The sequence below is a fragment of the Pleurodeles waltl genome, chromosome 5 (assembly GCF_031143425.1).
Source record: "Pleurodeles waltl isolate 20211129_DDA chromosome 5, aPleWal1.hap1.20221129, whole genome shotgun sequence".
NCBI classification, from domain to species: domain Eukaryota; kingdom Metazoa; phylum Chordata; class Amphibia; order Caudata; family Salamandridae; genus Pleurodeles; species Pleurodeles waltl.
The window spans coordinates 1,806,902,784-1,806,916,311 of record NC_090444.1 but is presented as its reverse complement, the minus strand read 5'-3'; the positions used below and the strand labels follow the sequence as shown (position 1 = coordinate 1,806,916,311).

Here is a 13,528-nt window from a genome sequence, read left to right as displayed (position 1 = left end):
GATAAGAATATAAAGTCGCTATCTGCATTACCGGAGCACTGAAAACAGTTATGCTGCTGGTCCACAAATTCTTCTGTGGAGACAAGTGTCCTAGACAGGGAAGCCTACTGGAAGGGGCTGAGGCTTCCAAGTGAGTGTCAAAGGAGATGTAGCTTGGGAACCTAAAACACACTCTGGGGTACACCCGGCACCTCAGGCTCGGAGCCTTGGACTCTACCATGCAAGGAATGTGAGGGAAACACAATGCGCTGTTGCTATTGGAAGGTGGTCTTAAAATGGAGGAACAGTACGCTGTCCTGTAGAGTACATTAGAAACACAGGAGAAGCTCAAAATAGGTTCAGACATGCCAAGGGGTTTTGCTGCCCTGTTAGGTGCCAGTCTGTTGCCTGTATCCACACAGTCAGTCTCCTAAAGCAGTGACGGGTCAGGACTCTGGAATGGCCAACCAAGATCCTAGAGCCCAAATATGAGCAATCTGGAACGCTGACCCGCACTGAGAGTTACCTGGATGTACATGTTAAAAGCAGTGGCTGGAGTGTGGGGGGCTCCATTACACCCACAGAGGTGAGCCTGCTTTTGCACGTGCACTGTAGTTTTATGTTAGATGACCTTCCTAGCCCCAAACATATGCTGCACCCATGATGCCAAATACCTGGCTGCACCCCTTCCCCCTCCTCATAGGTAGCATGCCATAACAGCGGGTTGGCAGCGCACCTCTGCCTGGCTGGGCACCTGAGCAGTGGGGAGAGCGCAGACGCAATGAGGGCACTGTCGTAGCAAGCAATCTGTGCGAAATCTTATGACAGCACATTGCATGTCCCAGCAGTCACAAAGAAATAGCAGCAATTACGCAGAGGCTAACATGGCTTCAATCTATTGGCTGTACCAGATGGCAACCTGCACCGCTGCAGTCTGCTGAGGGCCCAATCACGAACAGTGAACCAGGGAAGATGGTTGAGTAAGTCCCCTGTTTATTGGCTGTGAGCAGCAAGCGCCAATGCTCCATGAAGACCAATCATTTACTTGCACCTCCTTATTTTCTGAGCGAGTTGAATCAGGACAAACTAACAAATAAATAAAAAAACATGCATAGAAGACGGCCTGACAGCCCCTTTCCAGGTCGTACCTTAGGGCAGCTGCTTAGAATAGCCTTTACAGAAAATAGCACTGACCCTTGACCTTCGTGGACTGTAAGCAGCATTTGTGTGGTTGACCACTCTAGATCAGCAGCTACTTTCACCACCCTTGGCATCGCATACTTTCAAGTACACTCACCACATTAGCCAACATCACCTCTGTGCAGAGAATGCACCCTCCATCACCACAACTGCTCCCTCAAACCACCTAATGAACTACTAGAAAATGTCCACCCTTGTGCATTTCCCGCTCTAAAGTCCCTAATCAACGCTTGGGTCATGAGCAAGCTTGCCTTCTGCAGCCTCCTCGATGGCCTCCCACAGGACTTCTCTCTAGACAGAACTAACAACTTCACAACCTGCATAGCCTTCAGGCACCCTAGGCAGGCACCCTCATGCTCATCCCACAACCTGGGTGGTGGATATTGACCAAAAACAGGACATTCTTTGAGCTCCTATTCTGGTGTTCAGGGCCGCGTGTGGCGCATGGTCCACTCTACCACTCTTAGAGCTTCTCCTACTATACATCCCATCGCAACCACTGCTGCCTGCAAACTTCAAGCACATTTCCGTTCCCAGACAACCCTGTGCCCCATCCATGTTTCGGTCCTCTGACCTGCTGCGAGCCGTCATTTGAAATCCTCCCAGAGATTTTCCTGTTAAACCCACCAAACCCACGATCAATCTTGCCCTCAAGGCTCTCCATTTCAATCCTAAGGACCTTCTACTTTTAACCCTCTGAAGCAGTACCCCTGAGGAGTTCTGGCGCTGACCTCCACTGTCCATTGACTGTAGCACTTTGTGGCACTCATCTGCACCACCTTTATGACCTCTCCGCCGCAGATACTGAGACGCCGCTGAGAAACTATGGAGACTACAGCATTTCTGGTGGAGACAATGGCTGTCTGCTGCCTCGATGTGCATTAACACTCAATATTTTCACTCACTCAGATTTCTAAACTGGACAGACAGGAAGAAATGTGTGACCCTGCTACTTCCAGTTTTTCGGAGTTCATGCCGTAAGACAGACCCACGTATACACTGATTAAGTGCAAGTAGCAGCAAATGCATTAAAATACATAAATCCAATGCATTAACTGAAATATTCACTAAGTGACTGTACAGCTTTTCGGGAAGAGATGCTGCGTCTTTGTGCTCAATCTTCGACCCATCTTCCTTTACATATTGACTGCTGACTTTTTCGGTGACCGGGGCTAGTCAGGCTGCTCTCACAGACAGGGAACTGGTCCTTTATACTCGGGACAGGCCTCTTCATTGTCAGAAGGGGATATATTTAAGTATATTCTGGAATATAGCAGAAGATGATGCACAGAATTTCCTATAGGCAGGGCCACTGGAATTATGTGATTTTGCTGCCACATCTTTTTCCACATAATTGTGGATTTGCCGCATCCGCCACATAATCCATCATCAGCTCCATAATCTGCATATTTTAATGAAAAATTGTTTATGGCTCAAATGGATCACAAGTTACTAAAAACACTACAACATGCATTGCCTCACAGTGGAAGGCTCTTTGCAAAGGGTGACTGGTCAACTTTCTATTGCTTACTGCTGGATTTAGGAGTTAAATGGTTACGTATCAGGTGAAACCTTTACCCAAACAGTATTACCAGGTGTAAAAATGTGTGCCGCCTTTTTGTGGTATGCTTCCAGTGCGCCTTCTAAAGGCACGTTTGACTCTTCGCCCACACTGGTAATACGGTGCGGGCGCAGAGGCAAAAAGATTCCCTCATTTGCATGGGGCCACACCCCTATGCAAATGAGGGCAGTCCCTTTAATGATAGTGTTGGCGCTATATGGGCGCCAGCGCTATCTTTATTAGAGGAGGGGCAACACAGGCATTTGTGACCCCTTCTGAAATACCAAAGTGCCTCGAAGACGTGCAAAGAGGCCTGGGGCCGTATTACATAAGTGCCCCGGGTGCCCTATCTGTAATAAGCACCCAGATGCACTAGAAATGATTTGAACAGTAACCTCCCAACTGTGTTAGGCACAAAAATGGGGCCTTTGACAGAAGGAGCGTCATCATCATGAGGGCGAAGACGCTGATGATATCAATAAAACTGCCCGCAATGCCACAGAGGGGCTCCTGTGCGCCATGCGGAGAACAGCAGGCCTCCTGGTTCTGCTGTGTAGGAAGATGGACATCATCACATGCTCACGGGGCACCAGGCGGGCAATGTGTGTGGGCAGCTGTGTCATTTTACTTTCACTCTAATGTGTACATACTTCTTTCTGTGCTCTTTTAGTTTACTGTTTGCACCTTATAGCGCCTTTTTTATACGTTTCACCTCCACCACCCTAGGCAAAGCTTCGGTCCCCTCCCTCGCTCCGCTCTACGTGACATCATTTTATCCATTCTTACAGATGCCAAACACTCGGGTAGGGTTTTATGGCCACTCACCTGTCAGCATCGGTCACCAACGCGAGGCGTCCGTAGTCCCAGGCAACTTTACGTAGAATGGAGAAGACAAACAGGAGAGCCTGCAACAAGCAAAGGTTACGGTCAGAAGCAGAGTAAAGGAGATATTCAGAGGTGAAACGCCACCATATCACAGCGTGACTCCCTACTAGTGAAGATCACAGTCAGACAAAGAATATCTACATATCACAATGAGACTGAGAAGATGTATGGGTCCACAGACGAGTATGGAGGCCGAGAGGGACAGTTAACAGAGTACATTATGCCCTCCGTCGTTCGCGAAGATATGTGCCCCATGGAGTAACCCACCCAGACCAACCTCAGGAGTCACCTACCCAGGACAACGCTGGAAGTCCCCCACCCAGGCCAACCCCGGGAGTCACCCACTCAAGCCAACCCCGGGAGTCACCCACTCAAGCCAACCCCGGGAGTCACCCACCTTGGCCAACGATTGGGTGTCACCCGCTGAAGCCAACGCTAGGAGTCACCCACCCAAGCGAACAATGGGAATCACCCACCCACGCCAACGCTAGTAGTCACCCACTCAAGCCAATGATGGGAGTCACCCGCCCAGGCCAACCCCAGAAGTCACCCACCCAGGCCAATGCTTGGTGTCACCCACCCAGGTCAACCCAGGGAGTCACCCACCCAGGCCAATCCCCAGAGTCAAACACCCAGGCCAACCCCCAGAGTCACCTACCCAGACCAAACTCTGGAGTCACTCACCAAGGACAACCTCAGGAGTCACCCAACCAGGCCAATACTTGGAGTCACACAAGCAGGCCAACGCTAGCAGTTACTCACTAAGACCAACTCCAGGAGTCACCCACCCAGGCCAACCCTGGGAGTAACCCATCCAGGCCAACAGTGGCAGTCACCCACCCAGGCCAACCCTAGGAGTAACCCATCCAGGCCAACAGTGGCAGTCACCCACCCAGGCCAACCTCAGGAGTCACCCACCCAGACCAACCCCAAGAGTCACCCAATGCCAACTCACCCACTCCAACCTGGGAGTCACCCACTCACTCAATCCAATGCTGGGAGTCACATATCCACCCGAACGCTTGTAGTCACCGTTCCAGGACAATGCTGGGAGTCACCCACCCCGGCCAGCGATGGGAGTCACCCACCCAGGCCAGCGCTGGCAATCACCCACCCAGGACACCGCCGGGAGTCACCCACCCACTCCACTGCTGGGAGTCACCCTGCGTCTTTCCACCAGGATAAATATCCATTCAAATATTTTTGGATATGCTTACTATGTACCACACACCTGCATGTCCATGCTTCCATATGTCATATATAGTTGTCTTGTGTTTTTTTTCCTTTGAAAACGCATAAAAAGCTTTATATAAAAAAATTAAAAAAGGTAGATGGGTTGGCGGTTTCCCAAAGACCTCATGCTCACCATATCTGACATCACAACCGACATTGATAGTAAGAGATACAAAAGGCCCTTTTTTGGCTCCGGTTAGCTAAGAAGGGTGTCGCTGAGTTATGGAAGGACACAAAGCTCCTAGCACTGGAGGGGTGGAAGAGCGGCCTAGATCAGAGCATGAGCCTGGGGAGGCCTATCTAGGCTGCCAGGGTTTACCATACCAACACGTGACTTTGGAGGAGCCGCTGTTAGCTTAGGAGGACTCTGCGAAGTGGTCACCTGTCACGTCATGCGGTTTAAGATGGGGTGCAGTTGGGGTGCTAATGTTCGAATGCCCCTTAACACAGCTGGAGTGGTCTACAAATGTGCCATACAAAAGCAAATAGATGTAATCCTTTTTGTTTTCTGCTGCTTTGAAAAGTGCAATAATATGTTTTATATTACAAAAAAGGTGGGATCTTCGTGCTTACATGTTCTAGAGATATAGCTCACTTAACAGCTAGAGTTACAGTGCTTGTGTCTGTTGGCGGTTTTTACAGCCTATGAAAATTAAGGCGCATTGGCTTGACCTATCCGAACTGGCCCCTCCCCTCCGGCCGCGGTCCAGATTCCACCAATCAGAGGCCGCACCTCCGGTCACCTTCCTTTCACTTCCTGTAACGGTCACTGCGTCAGTCGCGTGGCGCACACGCGCTCCACGGACTGACAGTGTGCTGGCGTGTACCGTCACCGACACGTGCGAGTTTGATAAATCATAATACGTGCATGTAGTACTTCTACAAATTTAATTTTGTTATAAAAGTTTTCAAAATATTGTAAAACTGAAGAGGCAGAGTTTAATATCAGGATACCGATAAATCAATAAAGTGCTACAAAATTATAGCAAAACATTCACCAGCACATGTTAACATATGCCCGTGCGTGAATTGCGTAAGGAGAGGTCCAAGGTCCCATCGTATTACGTGTCCGAGAAGGTCACCATGTGTCCACCGAGCGAGCACTGATGGGCAGTGGATGCTGCACTGGGCAAGCCTGTAAAACTCCCACCGGGGAACAAGGTGAGTATGAGGCACCGTGGGCAGAGTGAGGAAACAGAACTCGCACTGGTGAGCAGTGTGAGAATGTGGCAGTATGCGAGTGAACGCAGTGAGAATGAGGCACTGGTGGGCAGTGTGTGAAGAAGCAGGACTTGTACTGTGGGAATGAGGCACTGGTGGGCATCCCACCACTTTAAAAGTTCCACATCCATTACCACCCGCAGGTGGGGCTGGTTCGAGCACCAAACACTGAGGGTGGCGCTCACATGGGCAAAGGGACCCCTCGTCGATGGGAGCCAAGTAAGAAAAAATTTGGGCCCCAACACTTGTTTAATTATTTATTTGTTCAAATTAAGGAAAGCAAGTGTTACATTCAGATCGATTCGTGGACTCAAAGAGTAAGAGATTAAATGGTGTTTGGCATTAACTGTAACGAGGGGACTCAACATAGTTATTTCACAGTTATCAATTCATAATTGAAGCGTTTTCAATATTATGCACAACACAGTCACTGTTGCTACTTATTTACCTTATTCGACAATCACTGACAAAGTCAATAGTCCTGGCTTGTTTTAGGTGTGATGTCAGTTGTTGTATTGTACCTGGATGCAATTACAGAAACACGCAGCAAAATACCAGTCGGGTAGCACACTATGCTAAGCGCAGGTTTTTAGCTTGCGTCTTTAAGCCATGACCTCTGAGAGACCACCAAGTTCTTTCATCCCACTTATAGTCCTGCCCTAGATGTCCATACTCGCACAGCTCACGGCCGGCATGAGTGCCGGGACACCTGAGTGGATGACATACATCCTGTGAGTGCAGGCCAGGATGTCCAGAGGACATTAGGTGATGGCCATGGGCCAACTGGCTTCTGCTTATCTTCCCTTACAGAGAAGCAGGGTCCAAGACAGCTCTCTCCAAAGCCATCCAGCTCCTTCCTCATCCGGATGCTCTTCCTGCTGCAGACACACAAGCCTAACAGCCTGGTCTTCCTGCCTAATGGTCACTTACATGCACATGTGGAACCACAGCTGCTCACAGCTGCTGCTTTTATAAAGACAAGTGAGGCAGGAATATCCTTTCTGCTCCTCAGTGCAAGAGCTGTGGCGGAGAGGCACGGCTGGCCCCACAGGCATGCACTTGAATTATGCAATTTTGCAACTGCAGCATTTTCCATATAATTATGGATTTGCCACACAATGAATCATCTGCTGCATAATCTATATATTTTTCCCAAAAAAGCTTGCTGCACAAATGGATCAAAATATACTAAAAACACAGCAACGTGTGTTGCCATGCAGTGGAAGGCCCTTCGCAAAGGTTGATCGGTCACATTTTTGTCGCTTGTTGCTGTAGTTGGGCGTTAAACTGGTACTATAGTGGTGAAACCTTTGCCCAGAGCGTAAACATGTGTAAAATGACAAAATAATGAAGTCATGCTTGTTGCATTACAATGCATAGTTTGACTTTTGTTGCCACATCATTTAGCAACCCTGTAGCATATCTGGTCCTCCATTCCCCTCAAAATTCCAGTGCCCCTTCCTATTCTTAGGACAGAGAAACATGTCTTAAAACAATCTTTGATCATGAACCCCACTTCGAGATTCAACCAGCGTTTGCACCCATCCACTTACTAGCCATACCTGGTAGAGTCTATTCCATCCACTTGGGCACTTCATTCACTAGTGAATCCAGGGTAAGACCTTGTACCTTGCCCACAAAGTCTCTACCATGAGAATCCTCTCTTTCAGTCAGCCCAGATTCCGAAGCCGCTATGCGCATGTATGCCACGGTGTCCATGACCAAAGCTCTGTTGTGGGCCCAAGGATCCATCGCTAATTTTAGAAATGTGGTCAGTACTCAGCAATGAACTTTAGATTCCTTGTGTGGTCTGAGATAGGTTTAGGGCAATCATCACTTCAGGTGCCTGTTGAACCCGAAGGCTACATGCCATCTTGAGTCTGCGAGTATTCCCAACTTGAGCCTGTGAGTGTCAACGTCTTTTGTCTGGGGGTGTCGCCATTTTGAGCCTGTGTGTGTCATCATCATGAGTCAGCAAGTATTGCAATCTTGAGTCAGCAAGTATCACCATCTTGGGTCTGCAAGTATTGCCATATTGAGTCAGCAAGTATCGCCATCTTGAGTCAGCAATTATCGCCATCTTAAGACGGCAAGTATCGCCGTCTTGAGACAGCAAGTATCGCCGTCTTGAGACGGCAAGTATCGCCATCTTGAGGCGTCAAGTATCGCCATCTTGAGGCGGCAAGTATCGCCATCTTGAGGCGCCAAGTATCGCCATCTTGAGGCAGCAAGTATCGCCATCTTGAGGCGGCAAGTATCGCCATATTGAGACGGCAAGTATCGCCATCTTGAGGCGGCAAGTATCGCCATCTTGAGGCGGCAAGTATCGCCATCTTGAGGCGGCAAGTATCGCCATATGGAGTCGGCAAGTATTGCCATCTTGAGTCTGTGAGTTTTGTCATCTAGAGCCACCACCTGAAGTCTGGGAGTGCCACCATTTTGAGTCTCTGCATGTCACCAACTTGAGTCCACGGGTACCCCTGAGCCTGAGTGCCTTGCCCCATACCTTCTGATCTTTGTGCAGTGGTAGAAGTGTGAAACCACTGTGAGAAATGCCTGCTTGTGATGGCACATTTATTTACTTAATTTTTTTAAAGTATTTATAAAGCACACCCTCATCTCCTAAGGGATATCCCGGCGCTTCACATCATCTTTGCCAGTTCCAATTAAGACCCTAAAGTGAATACAACCAGGTCTTCAACTTTCTCCGGAATGCTAATAAGCCAGTACTAAATGTAGTTTCTTGGGAAGATTATTCCAATGGGGTCACTGCCAAAAAAAAATGAAGGTGCGGCCTCTCATTCTTGATTCTTCTACAGAATATTAAAGCAAGATTAGTTGATGTAAGATTTCGTATCGACTTATAATATGTGACTCTATTTGGAGAATTACTGTGCCCTTATCATAAAATGCTCTATGCGCATGGCACATTAGCTTAAAAATTGCTCTTTTCCGGACTAGAAGCCAGTGAAGATGATTGAGACCAGCTGAGGCTGAATTCCTGATAGTCTTGTTGCAAAACAGTCTTGCTGCCGCATTCTGAATAGTCTGGAGCAACATGAACAAATACTCTGCCATGCCCACATAAAGCGTGTTCCCGTAGTCCAACCTACTCATAATCAAAGCTTAAACAATAAACCTTCAATACGTCACTGGGAACCAAAAAAATAATCTACAAAGGGTACGTAAAAGACCAAAACAGATCCCACACACCATGCTAACTTGTTCTTGCAATGGAAGAGAGACATCAATTAAGAAGCCCAGATTCTTTACCATCTGTTTAGCTTTTGGTGTGGGACCTAGCCACAAAGGCCACCAAGAATGATTCCAAACCTTACAAGCTGAGGGTAGTGCTTAGACACACAGCTGTGCGCTGGGAGTTATAGATATGGATCACTACAACAATCAAGAAGGGTGTTGCCACACAAGTATGGCATGGTGCTGGTGATCTTTCCTTTTCTTTAATTTTTATTATTTTAGTTTTTTTTTGGGTTACTGCCTTACCCAGGGATGACAAAGCATTCACAGTGCATGGTAAACAGTTGAAAGGAACTACAGGTGCAAGGGAAAGAAGGAAAGGAAACAACGCAGAAATACAGCAATGCACAAGCTGGTCTTAGAGGAGTGGCTGTTAATTGGATCTGGGCTGATGCCATGGAGCACCACAGACCAGATGTCGTGCTATTGGAGAGGGTACTTCCGCCAGATGCAGTGCTCAGATGGCCATTCTGGGATTTTGCACCACACTATGAGATTTCATTCAGAGTTGCCAGGGCCTTTAATCGAAGCACCCATGGTCCCGTCCCATTCTCTCTGTGGTCTCCTGCCAGCCACAAAACTAGGCCATAACATAATTTTTCTCTCAGAGTCACCCTTTTGGAGGTGGCTTGTTTTTCCAGGACAGACAAATTAATAAGCTGTGAATTGGTGCTACACTGCACCTGTATGCACATGAGGGTACCTCCAGGATGGGCCGCAATGGAAGGCTGGCGCAGAACTCAGCAGAAATGAGACAGGAATTACCACAAAGGAAGAAGGGAATTACGCAAAGGTAGAGGGAATTACCGCAAAGGAAGAAGTGAATTACCACAAAGGAAGAGGGAAATATCACAAAGGAAGAAGGGAATTACCACAAAGGACAAGCATTTGCAATGCAATCGGTCTTGCATCTGTGAAAGTTAGAGCTCTTGCCGTTGAAACTGACAATGTATTTTACTTTTTTGTTGTTGTTTGCAATGGAGTATTTGCAGAGCGCTATTGCCATTCATATGGCCTTGCGGCGCTGGAGAAAAAGAAAATTAGAAATAGGTTATGAGGGAGGGGAGACAAGAGTAATCTGCTGGCTGAAAAAAAAAAGAATCAACATCCTGGGTAATGCAAACATAGGGAATGCAAGATTAAGTAAAACATGTGTAATGTAAGCAGGAACAACAAGTGCTTTTGCCTGAAAAGTTAAGGACATGATTATAGTGCCCGGAAGGGACCCATATCAATGTCCATGGCTTATATCCTTACAAATCGTAAGCAGTATGGTTTAAAAAGACCACGTCCCTAAACTACAATATGGAAAACAGCTGATGTGGATCATGTTAATTATTTTACACTCTACGCATCAACCAGGTGTTGCAGTACCTCAAGGAATGGTGCCCTTCTTCACCCGGGCAAAACAATGGGTGTTATTTACAAGCCACTTAAGCCAGCGGTGCGTCACTTGTAATATGGGAAAAAGTGACATACCGGTGGCCCAAGGAGCTTGTAAATAAACCCCAATGTTGTTCACAGAAAGAGGAGAAAACTAAAGTAGCGCTTCACTGGCAAACTCTGTAAAGTGGCGCTAATGTGTGTGGTTGTGAATAAAACCAATCTGCCCACTGTGCAACCACTCTGTCTTGCTTTCTTTAGGTTTTTTTTCTCCGTATTCTAAACCTTTTTTTTCCTCTCCATCCTGAGGCTGCACTTTGGGATAGAAAAATATCAGAAAAAGACAACATTTGCAGCCAAAGTGTTTCTTTCTTTTTTGGATTAATTTCACAGGGGAACAAATAGAGGAAAGGAGGGGAAAGAGAGGGTAAGAGCCGTTTGTTGAAGTCATGGTTTTCAGAAAGTGAGGAGGAGCGAGACGGAAAGTGCGGGACTAAAAGAAAGAGGACAAAAGGAGGGTTGCAGCTCCCAGCGGCAAAGCAGGAGAAGTGAACACTGTAGGGAGGTGCCGGTGTGTGATGAGTGTGGTGAGGGGTTGGGGAGTGGGGTTTATCATATTCAGAAGCGGGCCCCTACACCGTGGTGAGACAGGTAAATCCATGTGATCGGTTGGTTTTATTGCGAGTGGACCAAGGACGAGATGAGAAACAAACTAAATGTTTTCCACTGTACGCATCACCTAGGTATTGCAGTACCTCGAGGAATGGTGCACTTCCTAACCCTGGCAAAGCATTGTTGTTCAAAGAGAGACAAAAAAAACGAAAGGAGCTTGTCACTGGCAAACTCGGAAAAGTGGCGCTAATGTGTGTGGTTTTGAATAAATCCAATCTGGCCACTTTGCGACCACTCTGTCTTGCTTTAGCGTCTGTTTTATTTTTCGTATTTTTAACATTTTTTTCTCTCCGCCCGAGGCTGCACGTTAGAATAGGAAAATGTTAGACATTTGCAGCCAAAGTGTTGTTTTGTTTTCTGGATCCATTTCACAGAGAACAAATAACGGAAAGGAGAGGATAGAGAGGATAAGAGCCGTTTGTTAAAGTCATGGTTTTTAGCAAGTGAGAAGGAGAGAGACAGAAAGAGAGGGAATACGAGGAAGAAAGAGAGAGAGAGAAAGGGCAGCTGCAAGCGGCAGAGCAGGAGAAGTGAACACTGTAGAGAGTTGGGTGGTGTGAGATGAGTGTGGTGAGGGGAAGGCGGTGAGGTTCATCATATTCAGAAGGGGGCCCCTACACCATGGTGAGGCAGATAAATCCATGTGATCTGTTGGATTTAATGCAAGTAGACCAAAGAAGAGCCGCTGATCAAAGTTAAACGTTTTCCACTGTACGCATCAACCAGGTATTGCAGTACCTCCAGGAATGGTGCACTTCCCCAGCCGGGGAAAGCAAAGTTGTTCAAAGAAAGACGAGAATACCAAAGAAGTGCTTCTCTGGCAAACACTGTAAAGTGGCTCTAAAGTGTGTGGTTGTGAATAAAACCAATCTGCCCTCTTTGCAACCACTCTGCCTTGCTTTATTTGTTTTTTTGTATTTTGAACCATTTTTTTTCTCTCCATCCCGAGACTGCACTTTTTCTGGAAAATGTCAGAAAAAGACGACATTTGCAGCCAAAGTTTTTCTTTCTTTTTAGGATCCATTTCACAGGGGAAAAAATAAAGGAAAGGAGAGGAAAGAGAGGGTAAGAGCCGTTTGTTGAAGTCATGGTTTACAGCAAGTGAGGAAGAATAATGCCATCAACTAACCACAGAATGCTGATGCCCGAGCCGAGGACCAAACCTACAAGAGTGCACAGGAAGGAACATACATAAAACAAGCAATGTTGTGGGGGTGTGGGGGAAGATGGCACAGGGAGATTAAGTGATGGCACTGCAAATGATGCTGTAATTTATATTAAATTAAAAGAGAGAAAAAACCAGACCTCGGAGGGGTGCTGGGAGTGATGGCACGGCAAATAGCTGCACTAGTGATCAGGGAGAGGATGGCCAACAAAACACAAACACAGCTCCTAAAGTAAACAAGCTGCTGGGCATTGCACTGAGTGCCGAAGAGCAGAGTGTGACGCACGGCCCCCACCCACAAGGCACTGCCTCCTCCTGCGGGATGACCAAAAGGAACCATTACTGAAATCGCCATGGGAGGGAATGAGACACACAAAGGAGGGACAATTACATGTAATACACCTGTAAAATGAAAAAGGGCACAGGGAGAGCAGGCTGCCATTAGCAGAAAACAACCCGCAATAGTTCAAATGAAAGCGGGCGCGTCGTTAAAAGGTGCAAAAACCCACGATGCAGATGCTGACTGAAACATGAGACACCAGTACAGGGAGAGCAGGCTGCCACAAGCAGGAAACAACCTGGATAGTGACAATGATAGCAGGCGTGTTGTTAAAAGGCGCATGGCCTCCAAAGTAAAACAATAATTAAACCCGCAATGTAAACAAACATGTAAGACAGCATAGAGGAAAGTCTTGGAGTGCACAGCAAATGTGACTAGATAAGATTCACAACCCTGTTTACAGCAGAGCTCAGAAAGACAAGCACTCCTCCCCAGTTCTCCAGATGAAAGATCAAAGTAGTCCCTGAACACATCTTAAAATGGTGAGCAGTGTATTGAGATAGTAGTTGGTCCGATCTCCTGGCAGGAAACAAAAAAGAACAAGCATTTGCAATGCACTGGGTCTCGCGTTTGCTTGAGGTAGAGCTATCAGCGCTGTAAATTCCTTACTGGACTTTTCTTGCCACACAAA

The 13,528-nt window shown here is 47.2% G+C and overlaps 1 protein-coding gene across 4 annotated transcripts in view; it reads right to left on the bottom strand.

Annotated features, from left to right (window-relative positions):
- Positions 1 to 13,528, bottom strand: part of TMEM63B (transmembrane protein 63B) — a 241,945-nt gene that overhangs the window by 104,392 nt on the left and 124,025 nt on the right. For all 4 annotated transcript variants that reach the window (XM_069236286.1, XM_069236282.1, XM_069236285.1 and 1 more), the window contains exon 3: positions 3,566 to 3,645. In XM_069236286.1, the coding sequence (XP_069092387.1) occupies positions 3,566 to 3,645 (80 nt within the window). The remainder of the gene's footprint in view (positions 1 to 3,565; positions 3,646 to 13,528) is intronic.